The 27,258-nt window shown below is 51.1% G+C and overlaps 3 protein-coding genes across 6 annotated transcripts in view; 1 reads left to right on the top strand and 2 right to left on the bottom strand.

Moving 5' to 3' along the window:
• Positions 1 to 742: 742 nt before the first annotated feature.
• On the bottom strand, positions 743 to 7,317 carry rpp40 (ribonuclease P/MRP 40 subunit). 2 transcript variants are annotated; one of them, XM_018741723.2, is made up of 8 exons: positions 6,910 to 7,317; positions 5,186 to 5,330; positions 3,446 to 3,514; positions 3,124 to 3,219; positions 2,913 to 3,038; positions 2,100 to 2,295; positions 1,659 to 1,793; positions 743 to 1,180 (listed from the first exon to the last, which is right to left on the bottom strand). In XM_018741723.2, exons 2-8 carry the CDS (start codon positions 5,274 to 5,276, stop codon positions 982 to 984), a joined length of 912 nt encoding a protein of 303 aa, XP_018597239.1. In that variant the 5' UTR covers positions 5,277 to 5,330; positions 6,910 to 7,317; the 3' UTR covers positions 743 to 981. The 2 variants fall into 2 exon arrangements, with proteins under 2 accessions (XP_018597239.1, XP_018597238.1); XM_018741722.1 differs by lacking the exon at positions 6,910 to 7,317 and adding an exon at positions 5,451 to 5,697.
• LOC114910917 (protein phosphatase 1 regulatory subunit 3D-like) lies at positions 5,856 to 9,570 on the top strand. 2 transcript variants are annotated; one of them, XM_029253326.1, is made up of 4 exons: positions 5,856 to 5,914; positions 6,086 to 6,120; positions 7,770 to 8,596; positions 9,256 to 9,570. In XM_029253326.1, exons 3-4 carry the CDS (start codon positions 7,985 to 7,987, stop codon positions 9,283 to 9,285), a joined length of 642 nt encoding a protein of 213 aa, XP_029109159.1. In that variant the 5' UTR covers positions 5,856 to 5,914; positions 6,086 to 6,120; positions 7,770 to 7,984; the 3' UTR covers positions 9,286 to 9,570. The 2 variants fall into 2 exon arrangements, with proteins under 2 accessions (XP_029109159.1, XP_029109158.1); XM_029253325.1 differs by lacking the exons at positions 5,856 to 5,914; positions 6,086 to 6,120 and having other exon boundaries at positions 7,697 to 8,596.
• Positions 9,571 to 10,932: 1,362 nt separating this feature from the next.
• The window catches only part of lyrm4a (LYR motif containing 4 a), a 36,199-nt gene continuing 19,873 nt past the window's right edge, over positions 10,933 to 27,258 (bottom strand). Inside the window, exon 3 of one of the 2 annotated variants that reach the window (XM_018741761.1) lies at positions 10,933 to 11,205. In XM_018741761.1, coding sequence (XP_018597277.1) covers positions 11,134 to 11,205 — 72 coding nt within the window. In that variant the 3' untranslated portion in view covers positions 10,933 to 11,133. The remainder of the gene's footprint in view (positions 11,206 to 27,258) is intronic. The other variant, XR_001965644.1, reaches the window with a different exon arrangement.

Raw genomic sequence — 27,258 nt, 5'->3', positions numbered from 1 at the left:
CTACATAAACCAAAATATAGCTTTCATGTCCTCTATGATATCAGGTACTTTTGCTCTGCCAAAAAGAAGAAAAACACCCACCTCGAGCCCATTCCTTGTGCTGCGTCTGAGTTGGAGGAAGGGGGCGGGCTTATTTGAAAACAGTGTGCTCTAAAATGTACCTTATTTTTATACTGTCAGATTTTGCTGTTAGGGCTGACCCTTAGTGTCCTGCTCCATGTTGGAAAGCTCAAATGTAAGTTTTTGCCTTCAGCCTGAATACCCAGTACAGTATTTTTTTCACCTTTGGGACCTATTTCTTGTCATAGACTGAGCTATATATAAATACTATATATACTGTACAATCTGTAAAGTTTTATAGATTAATATGAAATATATACAGCTGTGAAAACCTGGGTAAAATAAACTTGTTTCATACGTTATGCTATTTTGACTCATTTGGTATCAATCTTAGTGAAGCTTTGTCGTCGAATCGGTTGCCTCTGCGATGTCTGTCTTAGTGAAGTATTGAAATTAAAATTCATATTTCCAGCACCTGAAAGTGCATTAGGATCAGTTCGCCTGCTACCACAGAATAGAGGGAACAATTTTTAAAGAGACTATTTGACAATGCTGAACTATTCATTGGTCTCTTTATAATTAAACCCACAATCACACTGACATTTATTACAGAGCTGAACTGGAACAGTAACTGATGTTTCCTTTCAGGTACGACATTATTATAAGTGTTGTAGTGGGGAAACATCCGTGCCCTGCAGACCAATTGTATTTTTCACTCAGGCATACAAAAAGGAAAGTACTTCATTGTTTTATTGATTCACAGGTCTTCACACCATTGGTTAGTGACTACAGCATAGAATTGAAGTCAGTTATGGAGCAGATCTGAAGACCTCCAGATGTGCGCTGCCCCACAGGTCTCTCTTAGCTCCTGTTCATGTGACACTTCACGTGAAGTTATGACACGTACGTGTACTAAAGTGGTTAGGGAGGGCAGCCATCATTTGCCCCAGTGCCCATGTGCAGCCAATAGTCCTGGTTCTTAAAGAGCACGAAGCTGTAGAAGTTCTCCCCGCCCTTGTGGAAGCCGTGCTCTGCCATCCCCCAGGAGATGGGACTGTCCGCAAAGCCGTGGACCACCAGTGAGAGCCAGGATGACGACTTGGGCTGGTCAAAATAGCGCCTTCGAGCAAGAGGAGAAGAAACAGCGAGAACGTCAGCGGGCTTTTACACTGATGAACACAACCTAACAACCTGGATCACTGGTGCTGACATGAGACTTTGTCCAATGTTATCATCCATAAGTTGATTATACTTGAGGAGATATACATTTGTCCAAGGCAGCTTTCTATTTATATAGAACAATAATTTAACACACACACGGCAATTCAAAGGCATCTGTTAACCTGAAACATTTGACTGTGGGAGGAAACCAGAGCACCTAAAGGACATCCAGACAAGAACAGAACATACAAATCCTGCACAGGAGCCAGATTCAAAACCATGTCTCAAACAGCCCCAGGACCTGTGAGACACCAGTGCTCCCAGAAAGCTCATCTAAATATGACCATACAAAGACACGACTATGTGAAAAGCTTAATTGTAACAAAAAAAAAAAAAAAAAAGACAGACCCAAAATAAGAGGATAGCGGCGGTCTTACCGCAGCTCCTCCAGCAGCGAGTGGATATCCTCAGGAAGCAGCAGCCCAGTGACCGTGCAGAGCACAGCCTGGTCCACAAGCGTCCGCGGCTCTGGACATTCATACGTGGATAGGAAACTCGTGGCCTCGTTCTCACTGCAGATGACAAAAGCTGCCAGTCGGTGACCCTGGGCTTTACCTCGTGTCCGTCTCTCTCTCTACTGCTGCATGTTCTCAGGTTTCTGCGACACCAGAGATGCGGCTAATCCGATTAATTTGCGAACATCCTAATGAGCAAGGTGCTCTCAGTAGGGTCCTCTTTCTACTGACGTTCGTTACCTTCTCAAGCAACTGCTCTCCACTAGGTATGTCTGAACCCTCAAGATGCCTTTGGACCAATGAGCTGCTGTGCTAGGGATGGTGGGACAGAGAGGCGGCACGGCGTGCCACAGGTCACCTCACCAGCCGATGCCCAAGCCGACAGCTCCCAGCCACTCCAGGAAGGCGTGAGGTTCGCAGGCGGTCTCTCCGCGCAGGTCGTCGCCATGAAGGACAGGGCAGGGCAGGTCTCGCAAGGTCTGGGTGTCCACAGATGCCTGGAGCTCCTTCCAGGGGTACCGGGAGAGGCAGGGTGGCAGAGACCAGGCCTCGGTGCCCACTAAGAGCGCAGAAGAGCCATACTAGTATGAGTCTGTCCAAAATGGATTAAGTGCGACAGTTCAGTGTACTGCTGTGGGGTAAGAATCACATTCATAATTATTAATAATTATTAATAATAATAATAATAATAATAATAATAATAATCACACATTACATTTACAGTCATTCATTTAGCAAACATTTCCACTACGCAATGTGCAACTCGGTATACAAAGTGTACTCTTCAATAGGTCAGGAGCACTAGGTCATTTTGAATTTTGTGGCTCCTAGAAAAAGACACAAACATCTCAACATTTCCTATACAAAGGCACACTTTATAAAGGGAAAGCTGGCACATTTATTTATTTATTTTTAAATAAGGGGCAGCCGGTAGTGTAGAGGTTGGAGCTGCTCCCTTTGGACTGAAAAGTCACAGGTTCAACTCCCTCCTCCAGCTGTAGTACCCTTGAGCAAGGTACTTACCCTACATTTCTTGAGTACATATGTGTAAGTCACTTTGGAGAAAAGCATCAGTTAAATGACTAAATGTAAATACTAATCAGGATGGGGACAGGCAGGTTGAGACAGGGACTGAAACCTGCATCCACATATCTGCTAGGTACTCTACCAACTCACCAACGCTGTGACAGGCCATTAGGAAGTCCGTCTTGAGCGGCACTTTTTCTCTGAGGGCCCACAACACCCGGTCGTAGCGTTTCGAACCCGGGGCCATGGACTTGTCTGTGAGGTCTATGACCACCACTGGGGAGAAAACAACCGAGACACGTAAGAGCAAACCAAGTGGCACCCTGTACTGACGTGAGGGGGAAGTGCTGAAGACACGCACCGTATCTCATGGGCCGTTTATGGGCGTACTGCGACGGCCTGCCCTCCAGACCCAGCTGCTCGTACGTGTCCTTAACCACAGACAGTATCAACTGACCTGGCGGGACAAGAGAGTGAAGCGGAACACAGACGCTGCGTAGAGACACACGGTAGGTGGCGCAGCGGTTAAGGATGTGGACTTGTAGCCTGAAGGTTGCTGCTGCAATGCCCTTAGCAAGGTACTTAGCCAGAATTACCCCAGTAAGAGTACTGAGCGGTGTAAGTGGGGGGGGAACAAACAGTGTGATCAGCAAATCGGTAAAATAAACGAGTGTTATTCTGACCAGTGGGAAGAAGGGCGACGACGTCGTCTTGGTCGATTCTCGTCTTGTAGGACAGGGCATAGAATCTACCTGGATCACACAAGACACACAGGGCGGTCAGTGCCCCCATCCACCCGTCTCCTCCACCCCCGACACACCCCCTCCCCATCACACCCATCTCACACGTCTCCTCCACCCCCGACACACCCCCCCCCCCCCCCCCCATCACACCCATCTCACACGTCTCCTCCACCCCCGACACACCCCCCCCCCATCACACCCATCTCACACGTCTCCTCCACCCCCGACACACCCCCCCCCCCCCATCACACCCATCTCACACGTCTCCTCCACCCCCGACACACCCCCCCCCCCATCACACCCATCTCACACGTCTCCTCCCCCCCCCACACACCCCCCCCCCCATCACACCCATCTCACACGTCTCCTCCACCCCCGACACACCCCCCCCCCATCACACCCATCTCACACGTCTCCTCCACCCCCGACACACCCCCCCCCCATCACACCCATCTCACACGTCTCCTCCACCCCCGACACACCCCCCCCCCATCACACCCATCTCACACGTCTCCTCCACCCCCGACACACCCCCCCCCCATCACACCCATCTCACACGTCTCCTCCACCCCCGACACCCCCCCCCCCCATCACACCCATCTCACACGTCTCCTCCACCCCCGACACACACACCCCCCCCATCACACCCATCTCACACGTCTCCCTCCACCCCCGACACACCCCCCCCCCCATCACACCCCCCTCACACGTCTCCCCCCCCCCCGACACCCCCCCCCCCCCATCACACCCATCTCACACGTCTCCTCCACCCCCGACACACACACCCCCCCCATCACACCCATCTCACACGTCTCCTCCACCCCCGACACACCCCCCCCCCCCATCACACCCATCTCACACGTCTCCTCCACCCCCGACACACCCCCCCCCCATCACACCCATCTCACACGTCTCCTCCACCCCCGACACACCCCCCCCCCCTCACACCCATCTCACACGTCTCCTCCACCCCCGACACACCCCCCCCCCCATCACACCCATCTCACCCGTCTCCTCCCCCCCCGACACACCCCCCCCCCCCATCACACCCATCTCACACGTCTCCTCCACCCCCGACACACCCCCCCCCCCCATCACACCCATCTCACACGTCTCCTCCACCCCCGACACACCCCCCCCCCATCACACCCATCTCACACGTCTCCTCCACCCCCGACACACCCCCCCCCCATCACACCCATCTCACACGTCTCCTCCACCCCCGACACACCCCCCCCCCATCACACCCATCTCACACGTCTCCTCCACCCCCGACACACCCCCCCCCCCATCACACCCATCTCACACGTCTCCTCCACCCCCGACACACCCCCCCCCCCATCACACCCATCTCACACGTCTCCTCCCCCCCCGACACACCCCCCCCCCCATCACACCCATCTCACACGTCTCCTCCACCCCCGACACACCCCCCCCCCCCCCCCCCCCCCCCCATCACACCCATCTCACACGTCTCCTCCACCCCCGACACACCCCCCCCCCCCCCATCACACCCATCTCACACGTCTCCTCCACCCCCGACACAACCCCCCCCCCCCCCATCACACCCATCTCACACGTCTCCTCCACCCCCGACACACCCCCCCCCCCATCACACCCATCTCACACATCTCCACCTGCAGGCCCTGCCGTGTCCCAGAAAGCCCTGCGGCAGCCTACCTGTCCTCACAGTCTTCTCCAGACACTCCTCCCCCAGCAACTCAAACACAGGCACCTCCCTGACCAGGTAAAAGCGGGTGAAACGGCGCATGGCGTCGCTCAGGGACGAAGGAGGGACCCCGCAGTGTGGGATGAAAACGGAGACCTGCGGGACGACGCGGTTCGGGGGACCATCAGTGACACGCGTGGACCATCCATCGTCCTACGCGCCAGCTCCGTGCTCGTGCTCCCTCACACGTGCCGCTACACACCTCCGCGCGCTCACCTTGTAGTTGAAATAATGTTGCGACACGTGTTTGTCATGCCGGGACTTCTCATTCATAAAACTGGATCTCTCGCACACCAACACGTTTCGCGGGCACTTCTGTAGCTCCGAGAACATGGCTGACGTTTGACTTGAAAATGGACAAATTACAGTTCGCTTCTTTTTAACATTATTTTTAACCGCACTGATCTGCGGACTCAAACTTTTCAGAAGTATTCTCTTCCGCAGTTCATTCCCGCAGCGTATCGAGAACCAATCACAGTCCTCGGAAAAACCCGGCCCCCTTACGTCACATCCTGTACAGGCCCAGCCTTCCAATAGGATGCTTCTTATCTGACGAAGCTGCTGGTCCGTCACGTGTGCAGCCATGTGGTCTGAAGTTGCGGCGCTTCTGAACTTGAAAGATGCATCGAGTTTGTTGCTTATTATGCTTTAATTAATAAAGGCCGATGTCGTGTGTTTCGGTCAGTTTTTATAAACACATTATATTTAAACACTTTATTTCGTAACGTGTTCGAAATCACAGGTCTGACTGGGTACTCGGGTCACAATTTGAGCAGATTCACATTATTTATTATTATTGTTGAAGTTATTACTGTTACTCTTCTTTGTTGACGTTACATACACTTTTCCAGTGGTTTCATGGAACTCCAAGATAAATATGAGCGCAGTGAGTGTCAATTATTAACGTCCCACGAACTACAAACGGGGGGGGGGGGGAAGACGCGACTGGTGAGTAAATACGCTTCTGCGTAAATCGGCCGCAGTTTCTCGACTATGACGCGTCTGAACTACGCAGCTGTTACGCGATCGTTACTTTAACTCGCCTTCTCTGACCTCTCGGTCGAGCAACGAATGGAAAAAAGTGAACAAACACGAAAGTGATCATAATACACGAAGCTTTAAACCGCACTGAGACTTTAGGCGGAGATGTGAGAAGCACGCCGGCGTTCAAGGGGTTAAGTGGTGATAGTTTACACTTTTCAGCAGAAATATTTGCATTATAACGCAGTAGAACAATAAATGTGAGCTTCTGCGAGAACTTCCTCGTCTGTATTTCTAATGTTACTCCTGCACTTAATGTTATAGTCGGATTTGGCCGAATGATGGTTTTATTATTATTCTTATTATTACTAAAAATGATGATGAACAATCGTATTATTAGTAACTACAAATAGTATTATATACCGTAATAAACTATATCCTAATACGGAATATCTGACGGTTCAGTATCGTACATTGAAGTGTAGCGTGACTGTACAGTAAAACACAGTAAAGCTCAGTACAGTTTATTACGGTATAGTGGTCGTGTTGTAAATTCAGTTTTGTACACGATATAGGATAGATCAGTGAGGTATGTTGTGATACTGTATAATATGATTTACTGCGGTATAATTTACAGTCAAGTGTACAATGATGTACTAGTATACTATGGTAAGTGATGTTTAGAGGTACTTACAATTTCACTCCCTTCATTTCCTATATTCTTTACACAACAGCTAGAGCCTCACTGCACCCGGCCTTCGGACGTAGGTTCGAATCCGACTCAGTCTGTGGAGTTGGCATGTTCTCCGCTCTGGGTGCTCCGGTTTCCTCCCACAGCACAAAAACACGCAGTTCCAGTGAATTTGTCACGCTAACTTGCCCATTGTGTGTGACTGTGTGTGTTGCTACTTTGTGATGGACTGGTATCCCTCCAGACCCCCCTTCGGGATAGGGTCCGGAGAGCCGGGACCCTCACCAGGCATTTATCCAAACTGAGGGAGTGAATAGGATACAAGTGTGTGACACACCCCCTGTCTAGTCTCTTTAAAGTTGTAGTTCATAAAAAAATGTGTTCAAGTGTGAACCTGAACCCTGCAAATGGGACAACAGTCACAATGTTGGGGGCAGAAAAGAGCGACAAACTGGCAGGCTGCGGGCGCGCGCTCTGCTCCACTGGAATTTGGGATGCGTTTACTGCAGCACTTTTCACAGTTGTTATTTTTATTAGGTAACATTTTAACGGGAACGGGGTGGCGCAGTGGGTTGGACCTGGTCCTGCTCTCCGGTGGGCGTGGGGTTCGAGTCCCGCTTGGGGTGCCTTGCGACGGACTAGCGTCCCGTCCTGGGTGTGTCCCCTTCCCCCTCCGGCCTTACGCCCTGTGTTGCCGGGTAGGCTCCGGTTTCCCGCGACCCTGTATGGGACAAGCGGTTCCGGAAGTGTGTGTGTGTGTGTGTGTGTGTGTGTGTGTGTGTGTAACGGGAAGTGGAACTTGTCCCCGGTGTTTATTTAATCAACTTCGTGTCATCTCATCCTCTCATTAACCTCATCACTAGTTTGACGGTCCCGGCGCACGTGCTCTCCGCTGACAGGGCTCCCCCACCCCTCGTTGTCCCAACGCCCCAGCTGCTCTGATGGCGACCCGCGCCGCCGTGACGCACCACCGCACAGGTACATCTGATGCCGGACAGCCGCGGACACGCGCAGACGGTCTCCTGTCGCGCCCCCGGGTCACACAAGTTCGTCTCCGAGGTGCGGAGCATCTCGGCTCATGGACGCGCACGGCGCTCCCGAGAGCCCGGGGACGGACCCCCCTCCGGAGGAGGTGTTCTCGCACAGCGATGGAGGCGCGGAGGTGCGCGGGAGGAGGACGAGGGGGGGCATCTCCGCGCCCACGCGGCTCGGCCACGCTGCACCCACGCTCCCCTCCGACGGCTGCAGGAAGAAGGTGCAGTTCGCGGACGCGCTCGGGCTCGACCTGGCCAGCGTGAAGCGCTTCAGTGCCGCCGAGGAGGCGCCCGCGCCCGCGTTCTCCATGCCCCCGGAGAGCGCCGATTTCGACGCGCGTGTCCGCCGCTGTCACGTGGCCCTGGAGGACGTGTCCGTCTCCGGCCTGGAAGTCCGTGGCCTCGTCCGCGCGCTCACCTCGGGCAGCCGCCGCGCGGAGGTGGGCGCGCGCTACACTCTCGACGAGTGGCTCTCCTTCGCGGACGCGCACGGGGCCCTCGCGCCGGACCAAGTAGGCGCCGAGGCAGGCACGCGCTTCGCGTTCACGTTGCGCGTGCCCGGGCCCCTGGAAGCGGACACGGCGGTGCGCTTCGCGGTGTTCTGCAGGACGGAGCTCGGCGAGTGGTGGGACAACAACGGGGGGTGGAACTACACGGTAAAACACGGTTAAACACGGTAAATGAGCCGCGTTAAGCGCATGCCCGGCGGCTCCCAGGGGCGCGTAATGAGATTTTTAATAACATTCCAAGCGATCCCCCGGGACCCGCCCGCCAAAGGGGGGGGGGTGGGATTGTGAGGTATCACAATTACCACACAACGTCCTGTGTAAATGAAACACTTTTGTTCACAAACACGGAGAATAAAGTGCGACTAAAGCGGCCAGCTGTGTGTCTTATTATTATAGAATAACAGCTTTTATAAATATAAAAATAAAATTTATTTACTCAGACAAACCTATCATAATTACCCTACTTGGATGTCTTATGAACGTTAATTAAAAATAAATAAATTTAAAAAATTGGAAAAAAAAAAAAAAAAAACAGCAGCTGGTAGAGTCACTAGTCCCTTGCTATCGGGTTGCTGGTTCGAATCCCACTCCTGCTGCAGTTCCCCACTCAGGGCGTTTACCCCAAATTGACAGTATACTGTAGTATAAGTGGGTGTCTTTGGAAGTGGCTTCCGTATAAAAAGCTGACACTGTAAAGAGAAATACTGCTAAATAATAAGGAGCCACATGGAGAGGCAGTAATATAATTTACTGCATTATTACTGTATGAATCATGTGGGTTTTGCTCCACTCTATTTGTTCCAAAGCTCTGCAACCCTCAAACCCTCCTGAGGTGAGAACTGGGGGACAAAGGAGCTTCACGAGACCCCAGAGTGGGCATGCTGTACTGTGTCAAGGTGCAGCAAAAGACCACCTTCATGTCTCCTCCATGTCCCTGGATGGAACAAACTCGGCAAAGTGACATCAGGGGTCCGAGGAGCACGGCGAGACACCAGGCGTGATGTTCCACACCATTTCCTCCACATTCAGATGTGGGCGCTGGGCAGAGGAGCTTCCCCTGAGCAGACATCATTACCTGTGTCGTTCGTGGAGGGGGGGGTTACTGTGTATATTGATGGAAAATAATCAATAAAATATATCATTTTGCCAAAGAGACAAAATGTAGCTGAATGCATCACCTTAATATAATCATGACAACAGACAAGGGAAAGAGAAACTGTAAGGATCATACAAACATTGTTCAGGTCATTCTTAGAAAAGAAAGTGACTTTATGTTTCCTTATTATTTTAAATAATTAGCCTTTCATTGGTTGGCAATCGCAGATCGCGTGACTAAAGTTGTACTTATGAGCCTCTCTATATTTGTGACACACAGATCCGTTCACCTGCCACTTATACTAACAAACTGATGGGATCGGGGGGTCCGGGCACTTCGGCAAACTCCTAAAAAGGTAGGATAGAGGTGGTTAAGGGCCACATAAAACAGTTCAGTAGTAATTTACTCCATTAGCATTAACACACAAATGAGACCATAACTGGAGTGGGGCTGGAATAAATGGAGCTCTTTAATACCGATTTATTCGGTGCGGTAAAAACATGTCAAATACCATGCAGTGAGTCCTCCATAAGGGGTGCCGTCGGTCTCTGGGTCTTGACCCACAATCCGGCACTTTGTGGTGGGGGTGGGATCCTGCAGCACCTGCTTTGAGCCCTTTTGTACCCCAGAGGTCAGTGAAGCCTCCTGGTTTGCAGCCCGACACACAGCAGGATCACACTCATCTCTCGCATTAACTTGCTGCGCGCTGTGTGTGTGGCTCCGAAGAGCTTCGGCACCATCACCATCAGCCACACCAAACACCTACACACGCAACCCATCATTTGGGCGTCAAAGAATTGCTACTCCTGTGCAGCACTGAACAGAAGCTCTTCATACACACTATCCATACACACCGCTCACATGTATGCAGCTAAAAAACATGGATATAATAATAAAAACATTTTAACCTCCCTGCAGTTCCTGTCACTGTTAGTATTACAACAATCTCATTGATTGTCCCGCCTCTATTTACATCTATTTATTTATCAGACACTTTTCTCCAAAGCAACTTCCAATGAACTCTATGTAGTGTGATATCAGCCCACACACCTTATTCACCATGGTGACTTACACCGCTAGATACACTACTTACACTGGGTCAGTCATCCATACATCAGTGGAACACACACACACACTCTCTGTCACTCACACACTGGGTGAACCTGAACAGCATGTCTTTGGAGTGTGGGAGGAAACCAGAGCACCCGGCAGAAACAGGGGAACATGAGAACTCCACGCAGACTGAGCAGGGATCAAACTCATGACATCTCGCACCACCCAGGCGCTGTGAGACACCAGCGCTACTCGCTGTGCCACCGTACCACCCCATTTGAGTTTCCCTGTATAAATGAGACACCAAACCTGTAAAACACTGAGATAATACTTCTCGCTTTGAATATGTATTTTAATTGTTGCATCACTTTCAACGGTAAAAATAAATACGATACATACTTCTACAATATGTGGAGACATGAACACTTAACGATGGTGGGGAAGCCAAGCTATAGAGGTCACAGTGTTTCCCCCTCCGTCCCGTGGAGAAGGTTCATCATGGCAACTGAGGCTCACTGATCTTCTGGCCACCTGGTCAGTTGGGCCTCTGCATCTCCTTGTCCTCCACGATGGTCTTCTGGGTGGAATAGAGCTGTCCAACGGACACCTGCGGAAGGACACGAGCCGTGAGTGTGTGAAAGTGTGGAAAGGGACGCGGTAATTGCAGTGAAAAGCTTTGATTTTGAGATTCGTGGTGGGAATGACGAAAGATGGGCAATGGTGGGCGGAGTTTATTACGTGGGTCTGGACACGGACGACCGGGTGGGACCATCTTCTCTTTCTAGGCTTTGCAGAGAGACACTGAACAGCTGGGCCTGTGTGTGCAGCTGTTAATAATTCCCCAACTGGTGAAACGCACAACCCACGAGCGCATTTTGACACAGGAACACGGAGCTTCTGTGATGAACTGTCCTCCGTACTCCCGCACGGCACATACACACAGAGAGCGTATCCTAACGTACTGTAATTACACTAGTATTCACACATCGGTTTACTTATCCAGCTACAGTCACACCCATTACACAAGTTACGACAGTTGCACTTTCTGAGCAGTCCCATTTCATGCCTCCTCTTCGAGGCATTTCTTCGTCTTTACACTTACATTTGTACGTCGCCTTTCTTCAAAGTGAAAGGTTATCGACTAGTATTTAGCTAAGTTAATAACAGTGTTATTATGCAAGAATTAATGAAGGGAAACTGCCGTATTATCTTGTGCTATGGTAACTAATGTAAACTATTGTAGTAACTGTGTCCATTTTACTCCGATTTGGTGATACTTTACCATAAATGGATGTCAGTGCTGGGGCTCAGGAATGCACAAACTATGCACGAAACATGAAAAACAGAGTTGTGAGAACTGACTTTACGAACAGTTCTTCAGGAGCAAATGACCTCCGTAAGGTGGGGGACGACTAGCCGGCCTCTCACAAGAAGCCAATCTTTGTTCGCACTGCATTATAAATTTAATTTTATACATCTTTTTTTTAAAAAAAAATAAAAAAAAAAAACCCACCAGAGGCCAACTTAACACCCCAAATAAAGACAAGTTCTGCTCCAGGGCCTCAAAGAATTAAACAAAAGCCCCAAGGAAACAACAGCAACACACAGCAGTGGGTTTTGGACAGAGCGCCACACCACATGTCGGCTCAGCCAAAAAAAAAAAAAAATAAAAAAAACTGAGGAAAAAAAAAAAAACAATAGCTGCTTTAACCTCTGAGGGTATTTGCAAATTTAAGGTCGGGACAGGATGGGTCATGAGTTCGGAGGTTTCGCATCTGGAGGGATAGGAGCAACCCGTGCGTTCGGTCTAACATCAAACCACAAAGCTACGTTGTGTAAGAGTCCCTGGCTGCTCTTCTGGCTGATTCCATCCAGCGGGACACCCTAGTGGGACCCCAGTGGGACATGCCGATGGAAAACCCCCCCTTACATTGTTTGGACTCATTCATTATCCAAGCAATTAAAATGTCAGTATTAGCGGACTGTTGTGCTGCTGCATGCGTGGTGTGTCGGGGGGTGACTGGACCGGGATGTGATGTAACGCGGGGGGAGGTGGTTCACCGATCACAAGATGGGACCAAGAATTGGTCAGCGATGAGAAACCTCATTAGGAAGGACGCTGGGACCACGTGGGATGTGACCCCGTGCTCCCGCCGTTCTGCTCAGCACGTGTCACACACAGCAAACGCAATGTGCTTTAATCAGGAGGAAGTTCATCCTCCCTTGGCGACAAGATGCTGTGCCGAACGGCGGTTCAGCGGGTAGCGCCGGTGCCTCGCAGCTCCGGAGCTGTGGGTTCGAATCCTGCTCAGTCTGTGTGGAGTTTGCATGTTCCCTCCTAGGCTTCTTCCGGGTGCTCTTGTTTCCTCCCAAAGACCATTTCAGGTGAACTGGTGATGCTACACTGCCCTTTGTGCATCGGCGTGTTGCGCTGCGCTGCTAACGTGGGTGAACGATTGTAGAGGGTTGACCACAGTGCTTTACATTTACTCTTTTATGTGACGCTTTTCTCCGAAGTGACTTAAAATTTTAAACTGCCTACTATTACTTACCCATTTATACAGCTGGGTAATTTTACGAGAGCAATTTAGGGTAAGTACCTTATTCGAGGGTACTACAGCTAGGCATGGGATTTGAACCTGCACCTTTGGGTCCAAAAGCAGCAGCTCTAAACACTAGGGTACCAGCCGGCCCTGCCATTGATGCAGGCAGGCATCCCACACCCCCCATGAACCTCACATGGTCCTTCGCCAGACAGCAGAAGATCAACGCGGAGCTCCCCGAACTCAACCTGCGTCGTATTTTCCTGCGTCTGTTCCGATATATCGACCCCCTGAGTTTCATATAGCATCTCCAACAGTTATTATGACCCCCAGTCCCCATCAGAAAAGAGAAATTCCCCGGAATCCTGCCTTGGCGTCTGGACCGCGCTCCACAGCTCCGCAGCCGTATATTACCATGGTCCTCAGCGGCCGAAGGGAGGCTCAGAGGCGCCGCTGCTTCAATCTCCACATCACAGCTCTTCCAGACAACAAGCGCGTCCCACGGCCCTCAGCCAGGCCTCTTCCATTTACAGGTTGCCCCTCGGCCGTCTGATTATCATCCTGCGCAGGAAAGATTTCCGGCGGTAGGGTTCTTTCGCGGCACACCTACACCGCTGCCCTCCGGCTGTTTGTGGAACTGCCCGGGGCTGAGAGCAACAGCCTCCGCACCTCTCTGGAAAGGGGGTGGGGCTCTATGTAAGTCTGAGGGGTGAAGCGCAAGGGCAACAGAGCTAATTCTTTCCCAGCACCGTCGCCACGGCGACACATCATCTATTACAACACGGCCATTGTGTGCACGACTAAAGCGGCACTTTATCACACAAAGGCCAAGTCACAGAGAAGACAAAGTTGGTTCCTGTTGTCATGTGACAGCGGATGATCCAATCAGCACCTTTTCCACAGCCCAGCTTGTTTATTCAGTAACGCGACCTGTAAAGGTGGTATATAAATAGTAAAATGAGGAGAAAAACACAGTAGATAAGTAGTAGCAAGTGAGGGACTACCTTATGAAGGCTCTGGGAGCTTGGGAGAAAAATGGGTGAGAAAAGGATTGGTTTTGAAACTCTTCTTGAATACTGGAAGGGATTCAGCAGCTCCGAGGAACAGAGGGAGCTAATTCCACCACATAGAGACCAAGACTGACGGGTTTTAGATTATGGACCTATTGCATGTGGGATGAGCAGTGGCTCAGAATGTAAGATGTGCCTTGTTCCTGTAGTGAGGTAAACTGGTTTGTGCACCACTGTCTCCGAGGTGGTAAAGGACATGGTACTAGTAATACTAGTACTAGACGTAACAATGTGTTACTTCGGAGACATCATACCCAAAAAACACCATATTCTCCTTCTAACATACTGCAGGATTTTTTTTCTTTTGCAGACGCCCTGCAAAGTGAGTGACAAGACTGCACCTCCAGCACCACGGAGCTCCACTTCCGAAACAGGTAAAGACAAGACGGCTGGGCGGCGCTGCCCTGCGAAGCAAAATCAAACGGAAGCGCGTTTGAGCACGAGGTCGACCGCGAGGCCGACTCAAAGTCCTTCTCGCGCAACAACGTCCATCTATTTCTTCGAGCGACGGTTCGGCAACGGCGGACACTGATCCGTTCTGGAGTCGCCTCAATACATCTCGACACCAACGTTCTGCTGAAAACACACACGTGCAAACAGGTTATTTCAAAAAGTTGGACCTTGAACACTCTAAGCAACATGACTGGCAACATAATTTACTATTATGATCATCATTATTGTTATTATTATACAGCCGGAGGTGTGACTTAAACCTGAGTCCATTACCCTGGTTTAATTCCCACCTGCTGCTGTAAAATAATAATAATGATGATGATAATAATAACAATAACAAATGGATCAGGGTTTAATTCCCACCACCTGCTGTATTATTATAATAATAATAATAATAATAATATTATAAGTAATGGCACATGCCTTTTTATCCTGCTCAATGTACAGAGTGGCCATAAAGGCCCTATACATGTGGTTGTTTACTGTAATTTGCATTTTATGTTTGTTTTATGTTTTGTTTCTTTCAGACGATGATGTCCAGACGAACATGGGAGAACATTCCGATGCGTCCAGAGGATGTCGGGAAGTATGCAGACGATTTCTAATCAAGTTTCATCAGCATTTAGGGACTTTATGGCCATGCTGTAGCGCACAATATACACTCTGCACTCGAACCCTAACCTTTCCAGGTACGAGTCACACCGCAGCCAAGAGTGACAAGAGTAGCTTTGTGACAATTCGGCGTCGCTGCCCCTACAGGATACTGTCTTTCCCGATCGCCACATAAATGACCACACTTAAACTTATAAATACATGCATGTGATTTCCTGCACCCGAAACTTTATGTGCTACGTAGAACAGAAGTCGCGTCTCCCATCCATCCTCCTGCTCCTCGTACCCTAGTCGCTGTTTCCCGAGCCGCGGCGCAGGCGCATCCATCACTCGCCGGTGCAAAGAGGGGCCGTTTCTCTAATGCGGCACAGAGACAGATGGGGCAACAGGTCACGGCGGGAGCTTCCAATTACTCCTGCGGGCAGGAGGCCGTCAGAGATCTCTAACGGAAGAGGACGGTACAGCGATGCATCGCTGACACGAAACCTGCAGTGACCGAAAAGCCTTCAAAGTTGAAAACCTGGAAAAGGCAAGTGAGGCTGTGGACGAGGGGGCGCTGCAGTGAAGCGCGAGCGAGCGAGGGGGGTGCTGCAGTGAAGGGCGAGCGAGGGGGCGCTGCAGTGAAGGGCGAGCGAGCGAGGGGGCGCTGCAGTGAAGGGCGCTGCAGTGAAGGGCGAGCGACGGGGGCGCTGCAGTGAAGGGCGAGTGAGGGGGCTCTGCGGGGGGCTCTACAGTGAATGGCGAGCGAGGGGGCGCTGCAGTGAAGGGCGAGCGAGGGGGCGCTGCAGTGAAGGGCGAGCGAGGGGGCTCTACAGTGAAGGGCGAGCGAGGGGGGCGCTGCAGTGAAGGGCGAGTGAGGGGGCTCTGCGGGGGGCTTACAGTGAAGGGCGAGCGAGGGGACGCTGCAGTGAAGGGCGAGCGAGGGGACGCTGCAGTGAAGGGCGAGCGAGGGGGGGGGGGCTCTGCAGTGAAGGGCGAGCGAGGCAGCACCACAATGGAGTCATTTCTGGTTTTAAAAAAAAAAAAGTAAAAATTTGATGGTGGAACAAAAAAAAAGTTCCTGTACAGCTGATTCCACTTCTGACTGATGTGTTTACATTTATTTCTTTATTTAACAGATGTTTTCCCGCAAAGCCGCTTTCAGACGAACGGCACACAGATGCGGTCAGCGGATATAATAAACACTCAAAACAGGTACGTCAAGTCAAGCTGATCAACGGCCGACATCAAACATCCAAACAAAGTTACACAGTAATAGTAATAATAAGGGAAGTATTAATAATATAATAACACATACAATAATGCCATAAGTATCCAACCAATGTCGACAACGGCTTCTCCCGAGCGGAGTCGCGGAGAACCGGAGCCCATCCCGGAAACACGGAGCGAAAGGCTGAAGCTCTGAAGGGGGAGGGGAAACAACCTGGATGGGACGCCAGACCCACACAAGGTACCCCAAACAGGGTTCGAACCCTGGACCAAAACGGTTGCGCCACCGCACCCCCTACGGTAAGTATCCCCCATGACAAATACAGGAATATTAAAAAGAGGAGCACGTACCATCGTACGTCACGCGTGCGCTCAGTGTACGGCTCCCGGGACGGCAGGTGGCGTAGCGTTAGGTCTGTACCCTTCCAATCGATGCCCACCTCCTGCTGCAGACCCTTGAGTTTTTACTGCAGTAAAAAGTACCCAGTTGTACAAAGGGGACCCGAGTAGCATGTTGAGAAAGGAGTCGGCTGAATGAGTAAATAGTAGTAAACAGTGTAAACAATGGGGATGCTGATCAATGACACCCGAAGAGGTGAGTTAAGACCTAGCCCTGATCAAGAGTGGAACGGACTGTGGATTTTGGACGGATCGGCGACTCCGGGTTTAAAAAGTGACGTGACTGTGATTCACGAGCCCCACTGGGGGGGGTGGGCGGTGTTGGGGTGTGTAAGTGTCACCGTGAGGGAAAAACTACAGGCGATGAGTTCAGATGACGGAGGTGAGAGGAGCAGGCTGCCAAGCCCCGCCCCCTTCAGGCACAATGTCCTTGCTGCCACGCCCCCCCCACCCACCCATTCCCCTAGGTGCTCGCACATCCTGCCCAAGCATCTCCCAGGGCCTCGGCCAGGTACCACACTGCGACACGGTGGCTCTGCTTCCGCTGGCATCAGCAGCAGGTGCTGAGAGGATCTGAGAGCTCTGGCTGGCGGGGGAAGGTCAGGACCACACGCGCACACACGCGCACACCCCATTGCTCCCCCCTCCTTCCCAAGAAACTGCAACAATGGAATCCACACACTGGATATAACTGAGAGCAGCTCTCGTACCTTTAACCACATTCGAACATTTTCCCTACAGTTCCACTTGATCAGGTATTCGGAATCCGGCACTGAGCTCCATAAGGAGAGGCCCCCCCCCCCCCCCTGACCTGTGCTCCACTGCACCGGTCACAGCAGCACCGCGTCCTCCTCATCATCACGCTGCTTCATCATGGCGCCGTACTGCCCAGTGCGGGACCGCACCCCCCCAAATCATTATTTCACTCACACGCCTTAGTGCACAAACTCGGAAAAAAGACTCAACCTGAAATAAATACACTGGTTACCGAATAAACAAACAAGCGAGGTGCAACCAACAGGAAGCGGCGCTCCACACACGCCCCCCTACGGTACCCGACTCCTCCACCGGGTGGGGCTAGAGACACGCGGCCGGGCGGGACGTCGTCGGCGTTCTGGGCCGCGTTCGATGGGCGTCGCTCTTTGGGGGGGGGGGGGCGCTGAGAGCCAGTGGAATTCGGGAATCTCTCGGCGGGAGGACTTTCTCAACCTCGAGGTCACTTCGGCTACAGATTAGTGCCATTCCGATCCATCTCTCACACACACACACACAATTTCTCGTACCAGGTCTTCAGGAAGGGAGTGTAGGAAACGGGGGAACTAGAGATGCCGAAGGTTCGACACAGAGACCCGGTCTGGAGATTCAGATGCGTTACCACGACAGCGGGGCGACGCGCACACGCACACACCAGGGTGTGCCGGGAGCTGCCTGCGCAAGGCCCACGTCCAACGGCCGCCCACGGGGGGGGGGGCGGCGGTGCGGAGCGTGTCCTCAGCTGTACGGGTCACTCGAACCTCGATCGTCGCACGGCAAATGGTCACAGCAGCACCTGGTCACCATTCATAGCTAAACCCCCTGAAGCCACTTACAGCGTTAAGATACTTACTGTTATTTACCCATTTATACAGCAGGGTAATTTTTTACTGTATCAATTTGCGGTAAGTCCCTTGATTGAGTGTACGACAGCTGGAGGTGGGATTCAAACCAGTGTGGTTCTAGTGCGAGGTGGCAGCTCTAACCACAGCGCCCCCTCCTGGTGCCCTAAACACAGAAAAAGACAAAGGCAGGATGTGTTGCTGAGGTCGCAGATGTCCCACAATCCTATGCGCGCTGTGTGGCCGACCCCCCCCCCGTGCAGGAGAGCATTTCGAACAACGAGGGAGCGTGGGGCTGGAAAGGTCTCTCGTGGGCCGATTAGGAAGAGTGTGCTCTTTCCGCCTCCCTCAGCGCGCACACACACACACACACACACACACACACACACGTGTCTCCAGCCCCTGTGCTCTGCTTCCCACTGCAGACAAACACTGCAGGAGAGGGACGGGACTCGGTGGTCTCCAGGGCTCCTTGCTTGCAGCACAGCTCCACTCAGGTCTCCTTGCACTATGTGCCTGCATGTCTGTGTGTGTAAGAATGTGCGAGTGTGTGTGTATGTGGGGGGGGGGGGGGGGGGGCTGAACGGGAGCCATTTTGTCTTTGGCTTCGCGAGCCACTGTGCTGCAGGGAGGCTTGGGCTGCTTTGCAGGAAGGGCTCCCTGTGCTGGGGGGAGGAGGAAAGGGCCAGCGGGGGGTCAAGGGGGGTTGGGGTTCAGGGCTCGGGTTGCAAGGGTATCGCGGGAGAACGCGGACAGACACCTGATCGGTAGGGGGTGGGGTGGGGTGGGGGGGCCGTGCTCCTGCGGCAGCCAGGTGGGAGAGGAGAGACGCGGCCTCTGTGGGAAGGACTCCAGAGCCGACAGTAAGAGATGAATGAGGGGATGGGACAGGGCGGGGTGTGTGTGTGTGTGTGTGTGTGTGTGTGTGTGTGTGTGTGTGTGTGTGTGTGTGTGTGTGTGTGTGTGTGTGCACGTGCACGCTCGCATGCATCCACGCATCAGCATGTCCACAAGGGGGCAGTGGGACCCCGCTTTCCGGAAAGGGCCTCATTACTAGAGGTGGGAATGTTGGCGGCTCCATTAGTTCGCTGCTCCCCCCCCCCCCCCCGCCCCGCCCCGCAGAAAGGGGTGTGTCGCGCTTTGCATTCTGCCGGCGCAGCCCCTCGGTTGTAACCGCGATCTCATATTGCTCACACACTCGCGGGCAAGGAAACACCTTCCCGTCACGGCTGAAAGGGGCTCCGAATAAACGCGGGGACCTGCAGGCGGAACGCAGCGCTGCGGAAGCGAAGGTCGCTCAAGGAGACGCTTCTGCGGCGCGAGACACCTTTCGACTGCTTTACGCATGTAAAATGTTCCACCTCATTTATGTGCAGCTACACGCACTCTTGTCTCAATTATATTTTCCTGCAGAAGTGGAAGAGCTGCGATGTGACTTAATGATCATAAGAAGAAAATGCTCTCGGGAGTGAAATCGGTTACAGCAGCGGACGCTTAAGGGTGGAATCCACTTACTGTCCACCTGCTGGGAAGGGGCCTGGATGGGTGGGGTCTCTCTCTCTCTCTCACACACACACACACACACACACACACACACACACACACACACACACACACACACACACAGAGAGCGCTGTCCAAGACCAGAATGCAGTCCGCTACTTCAACTGGTGAGCGTGACCACAAGATCTCTCAGTCCCCCAACTGGGAGCACTGGTGTCCATCACTATGGTGTGTCATCTAGGTCTAGGTCACTTTGCGCCCCCGACAGACGGGACTGTGGCAATGCGGAGGCTGCGTATCGTAAACTCCGCAGGCACCGGGACCTTTACGGAGGAGCAGAACTGCCCCCCCCCCAAAGACCTGCTCCATGACCCTCAGTCCGAGAGCAACGCTCTGGAGACACAGAGCAGGAGCATCGAAAAGGAGCATCATGGCAGCATTGAAGGTGTCCTTAGCTACTCCTTCAGCTTCGCCATGGCTGCCGTTTAGAAGGCAGAGCACGAAAGGCAGTGGCGAATCCATGTATGACGCACGCCGGTGGAGACGGATGGAGTGAGAGTGAGAGTGAGAGAGAGAGAGAGAGAGAGAGAGCAGGATGCTCTGCGCAGCTGCCGGAACGCCACAGGCAGGTGGAAGCCATTTTGGGAGCTGGTGTCTCCCCTGCAATCCCCCCTCGTCCCCCGCCTCTAGTGCAGGGCTGACTCACCACCTGAACTTATACCGGGGTTCCCCTCGCCCCCAGGAGCAACATCGGTCTGCAGAGACCCGCAGCCCCGGTTCCGCAGCCCAGGCAACCTGTATGCGCACAGACCCGCCCACGGTGACAGCCCCGCCCACTGCCCACGCACTACCAAGGTAAGTCAAATTCCACTCACAGCAATCATGACCATGGTGACCAAGGTAAGAGAGGGTACGGAAGTGGTTTTTCATTGCCGTCTTCCATGCAGGTCTTCGGAGCATGGGAGGAAACCCCTGGCGACGCAGGAAGAACGGGCAAAACCCACATTAAGCGAGCTGGAATGGAAACCCCTGCAAACACATTCTGAGTACCGGTGTCCACCGCGGTGCCAAAGTGATGTTTTGATCATGGTACTTGGGCTTAACTGGCAGTAAAAATTACCTAGCTGGGGTAAATGGGTAAATCGTTCAAACAGCGCCCAAGAGCCCCACCCATTAGCAGCGCCCCACCCCTGGTTGACAGTATGCTAACACAGAGCTCCTCTAATGCCTGTCTCTCACACACACACACACACACACACACACACACACACACACACACACATACACACACAGACATTAAGGACACTGAGCAGGGGCCACATCCAGGTCACTGGTAATGAGAACGGAGTCTCACTGCTGCTTCCTCCCTGGGTGCATCTCGGGAACGCTTGTATCAGTACCACCCTTCGTACCTTCGGTGTCCTGCAGCTCTGCTGGAACTGCTGGAGAGGGTCACACATAGGGCTGGGGGTTGGGGCTCATCTGGAACTTCAGATGGGCGGGACCTTGAGAGACGTCTCTCCACGAAACGACAGCGCAGACGAGAAGGCGGTCCCATTAAAACTTCTACAGGCCCTAAAGAGTCGCTGGCATCTCCTGCAGCCTTGAACTGCGCTAAATGACACACACACACACACACACACACACACACACACCGCACATATGCTGCGCTTCTGATCTCTAGCGGCGAGCTTTTAGTGGCGTCACTGTAAACCTGTTGGGGAGCATCGTCGTGCTAGGGCTCCGCATCTGTGCGGGGCCACCATGGGCCTTGCTGCACCCCTGAGCGCCAAGAGGGCACATTCCCGTTCCCCTTCACCACGGCAATAAAACACGCAAACGCTCATCTGCAGCACCCAGAGATACGACCCGGCAGCTCCACAAGAGCAGATCAAAAATGTGGCCGAAAGAAGAGCAGCGGCGCACCGTTTCACACCACTCTAACACGTGCGATGCTTCCAGATGCGCATTAGCGACTCCCAGTCACGAAGAAATGTACGCGACACATCGACCGTCCGGGGAAATGTTGGCGAATCCCTGTCAGACAGCATCGTTTTCCATTCTTAAAGAGTTTCAACACCAATTCGCTGCCACCAATGAAAGGTTCTGCACGAAACCGCGAGAGCCAAAGATTATACACGATGTCATACGCGTGAAGTCGCACCAGGGGGCGTACTGGTTACAGCCATCACCTTGCAATCGATGGACATGGGATCGAACTCCTGCCCCTACTGCAGTACCACTGAGAGAAGTACTTGCCACGAACTGAAATTACCCAGCTGTACAAAACAGGTAAATAAGTGTAAGTACCTTACTCTACAGGAGGTCCTCGACTTGCAACACTTACGACAAATCAGACTTACGATGATCGCCCTATTAGCCTTTTATTTCCGAGTCCAAACATTTGGTCAGGGATTGCGTTTTATTTACGGAAACGTTTTATTTACAGAATGTTTTTTTTGCGTTTCTGTTCAAATTACCTTTTATTTCAAATGGCTAGTCGGTAAAAAACTTGAGCAGAGTATTCTGTTGCTGCAGAAAAGAGCAAAATGAAAATAAATTTAGGCGTGAAAATGAAAATAGTCCAGCATGAAAATTGTAACACTATTTTATTGTACATCAGTATTACTTTTAATATGAATAATGTGTGAAATCAGTGCAAAGCATTCATATCGATTGTTTATACTGCTAATGGTTTATATAAAACAGTTTAAGGGGATTTGTGACATATGACGATGTCATCAGAACAGAAGCCCGTCGTAAGTCCAGGACCCCCGGTACAAACGTCACGCTGTATGTCACCTTGGGGAAGAGTCAACTAAATAATACTAATCATAAAATACTAATCGTGGCCAGTATTTTCCCCATTTCCTTTAAAGGCTCCATGAGTTTCGGCACAGTTGCCGACTCCACTTAGTCCTCATAGGTGAACACACACTGACCACTGACTGCTCAGCATCGGCACACACAGACCCAGTGAGACGTCTGTTTTTTTTTTTCTCCACAAGGCATTTGGGTAATTTGGAGGCACTTTGGTTCTGACCAGGAAACACGTCGACATGTCTTCCCAGCTCTTCTGCACCAATTCCCAGAGATCTCTCCTCTTCTATCTGGATCGCCCCACAGACGCGTTGCCTGGGTGCGCTCACACTTTTCACCGTATATTTCTAAAATTGTGAATGGGAGGGGCGGTAATCGGAACAGAAACAACCTTCTGTCCAGGCTTGCTGGTCCACTTGCAGTCCTGTAATAAGGTCAATTAAAGCGAGATTCCCGGGAACAGCTGGAGAGGAAAGGCGCGCTGGAGCGAACCTCATCGATCTCGGTGCGCGCCGCACACGCGGGGCGGCAGGAGGGGGATCCGCGCAGGGCCCTGCGCCGGCCTCCTAACGAGAACCTTCCCGAAAACAGGAAGTAGGAGGAAGCAGGAGCTGAAGCCCCACGGCCCCGGTGTGCCCCTCCATTCTGCGCTGACCTCGCACAGAGGGAGGTGTTACCCAGCTCACTTGCTGAAAGGTCCAAAAATACCCTCGCAGGCAAACGGTATGTGTATCGCAGACAGGAACAAACGGGTAGCATTAGAGGGCAAGAACGGAATCTGTGACAGCTATGCTACGCTAGGCATCGCCAGTTCTCAACCACGCCGTGCTTCTGCTTGATTCCAAAATGAGATGATCAGTAGTTGTTTCCAAGCATCCTGACATACAGCAGCATTCATAAGAACATCCATCCTTGCATTACATTTATTTATTTAGCAGACACTTTTCCCCTAAGCAACTTCCAATGAACTCTATGTAGTGTTATGAGCCCACGCACCTTATTCACCGTGGTGACTTACACTGCTAGACACACTACTTACAATGGGTCACTCATCCATACATCCATACTCATCCATCTGGCCATTATCAAATGATCTCTTTTCCAAAGAAGGGTCACAGTGATCCAGAACCTATCCCAGAAATAAAGGGTGTGAAGCAGGGTACCCCCTGGATGGGACGTGTACCATCAAAACCAGAGCACCGGGAGGAAACTCACTCAAATGCAGGGAGAGCATGCAAACTCCACACAGGTTGGGTCAAAACCGAACCTACGTCCAAACCCACAGCCCAGAACTGTGAGGCATCAGCGCTGCAGAGTACGGAGCCCCAAGAAGGTTCGCATCCCATCAGACTTGAACTGTTGACGCACTTAATGCAAGGCAGCTCACGGCCGAGTCTCCCTGCAGTATCTGGAGTGTCATGTAGAAGTGTCCGGAGCGGCGGGCGTTGCGAGGAGAGGAGTTCAGTCGGAGTTGGGGCCGCATTTCACATTACTCTTCGCCGCCTGCAGCTGCTAAATCCTGCATGAAATACATCATATATTCAAAGGTTACGTGGTCCAAAGTGAACCAAAACACAAAGCCGCCGTGCCCTTTATTCCAGTTGCAGAGGCTGCGAAAGTTCACGCTACGGATGCAAGCGCTACACTCGCCGGTGACATTTTCCACGTTTGCAGATGCAGGCTTTTTGAAAGCGTGTGGTATTTTCCCCAAAGCGGCTGAGATATGGCCGTACCCTTAGTCACCCTGGGATCTCATGTCCCCTATAAGAAAACTCAAGTTTTCTGACCGGTTCCCGCTTTAGGGTTTAACACGTGTTCCTCGGAGGAAGCCAGAGCGGACGGCGCTTTAACGCGTCCTACTGGCCAGCGTCTCCACGGGAAACGTCCCACATTGTCCTTTTGGAGGTCATTTATATTTAATGACCGGGAAATACAGCGTGCTGCCCACACAGCCCAAGAGCACAAGGAAACATCTAAAGCCGATTCACGGACTACAAAGATCGACTCGGGTGGATGTGCACAACTGGGTGACGCTCCAGATGTTCTAAAGCAATAACTGTGAACCAGCAACATGAGAGGATGCTCAAAAAGTGCAGAAGAGCAATGAAGCCCTTGAGATTTATTATTATTAATTCTTTCAGCTAACACTTCTCTAAAGTGACTTACAAGATGAGGTCTGTAAACTAATTCCAACAACGCAGCAAAATTCTTCAAAGTTTTTAGTTATGTCGATTTTTTCATTGATTACGATTAGTTACAGTTGACTGATTCCAAAAATACACTTGTTCTAGAAGATTCTAGAAGGCACCAGAACATTCTAGAAAGTATCAGATCCTAAAACGTACTGGAATGTTTGATGCTTGGAACCTGGTGCCAAAATTTGCTAATTTCAAGAACATGGAACATTCTAAAAACTGCCACGGAGGACAACTGGTAGCGTAGTGGTCGGAGATACTGCCTTTGGACTCAAAGGTCGCAGGTTTGATGCCTACCTCCAACTGTAGTACCCTAGAGCAAGGTACTTATCCTAAATTACTCCAATATAATTACCCAGCTCTACAAATGGGTAAATAATTGTAAAGTACCTTCACACTGTAAGTTGCTTTGGAGAACAGTGTCAGCTAAATGAGTAAAAGTAGAATGAACATACATGAAAAATATGTTCAATCTAACAAAACTGAATGGAAAATGGGGGGAAAAAAACATCAATATAATAAAAAATCTTGTTACATTGTGTTATGTATCCATTTATACAATTTTGCAATCTTACATCAGTTCAGGATAAATACCTTGTTGAGGGTTACCACACCAGGAGCGGGTACTAGGTCCTTTGATGGTAATGCGGTGCCTCAAACAACTATTCCACTTGCTGCCAACTGGCACAAAATTAGAAAGTTCTTCATCATTATGTGGGTGGCAGCTACTGTAACTGCGGCGTAATAATGTATAACATGACAACCAGTTTCCAGCTAAACAACTAAAGTAACATCCATTTCAAGGATAAATGAAGACTATTAATGTGAGATTTCAATCTATTTATTATTTTTTATTGATATAAATTATCCTTTTTTCCCCAAACCATCTTATGAAAATGGTAATCCCCCCCATTTCCTTTTAAGGCTACCTTAGTCTCCTGTACTAACAGAAAGTACTTACCCATTTATACAGTTGAGTAATTTTTACTGTACCAATACCGGGTAAATTACACTGATCAAGAGCAGTAAAGTAGAAGTGAAGTAGTGGCTCTACCCACCACACATCTTGCTACCTACTTTCCACATATTCATTTCTTTTAACTCAAAATTATCAAATGTGCATAATAGATTTGCCAAATAAACCTTTTCATACGTAGTAAAAACTAGCAGATCTGCTTTTATTCTGACACCACAAGACACAACACACACGACGCTTCCAGCTGCGAATCTCACTCAATGCTGCATTCTGTAGTCTCTTTGTGGGGGGGATTTAAACTTTTTTATAAATTTAAAAAAAATAAATAAATAAATAAATAAATAAAAAGAAGAAAAATCTCTGGGTACATACTGGAGCAAACAGCCAAGTCTGCTCACACGCATCTGACAGGAAGGGTCTGCAGCTTTCGGCAGAGATGCAAGCACAGTGGGAGAGAACGGAGTCCCAGTGCATTCTGGGTAATTACACACTAAGGCCTTTGAACAGCAGGCTTTAGGAGACTGGCCCTCTGCCTTTTCCTCTAATTTATCTACCAATTTCTGCCACTGGTCGCATAATTTGCTTCTATTAGTAGATGTTAGTGTGGACAGCGATGTCACATACAGGTCAACCAATAAAACATGTTTTAGAGCAGTGCCCGGCGCAGCCCGACCGCGCGCCGAGAGGGGGGTCTCTAATACGACCCACTCCGGCAGGAGAATCTCATTACCGCACACCTCTGCTTTGTGCTGTGCCGTGTAGTCGCAAGTCCTTTCATCCACGGGCGGCGAAAATCCTCGCCGAATTCCGGCAACGTTTTTAAATTTGCAGCCGAGTCTATTAACAGCTCATTCTCATCCCACACCTTCTCATTTATCTGAGCCGCCGCTACTGTAACAGAAATAACACATAAAAACAAACACTCATACTTTTTGTCAGCCTCTGTAGGAATGCCCGATGACTCCCCTCTCCCTCGGTCGAGAAAACAATCCGGCGGTATAAATCTACATCTGACATTTACTGATCAAACAGGAGCCCTCAAGTTTATGTAACCGAGATGAGTTTTTCCTCCCGTCGCGTGTCGATGGGATGCGGAGCCGTCTCGATTGCAGGAAGGGACAGCGGCCGCTGCTGCCCACCGAGAGGTGCCTCTGAAATGGATGAACGATCAAGATGACGGTGACTCGTGCGGGAGATGCTCGCGATGTCCATGTGCACGTCTCCCCGGGGACTGTTATCCAAGCCTTTATTGTAGAGGCTGCGATGGAGGGGGGGGGGGGGGGGG

This window comes from Scleropages formosus, chromosome 7, assembly GCF_900964775.1.
Source record: "Scleropages formosus chromosome 7, fSclFor1.1, whole genome shotgun sequence".
In the NCBI taxonomy this organism is placed as follows: domain Eukaryota; kingdom Metazoa; phylum Chordata; class Actinopteri; order Osteoglossiformes; family Osteoglossidae; genus Scleropages; species Scleropages formosus.
This window is presented reverse-complemented; position numbering and strand designations above follow the sequence as displayed.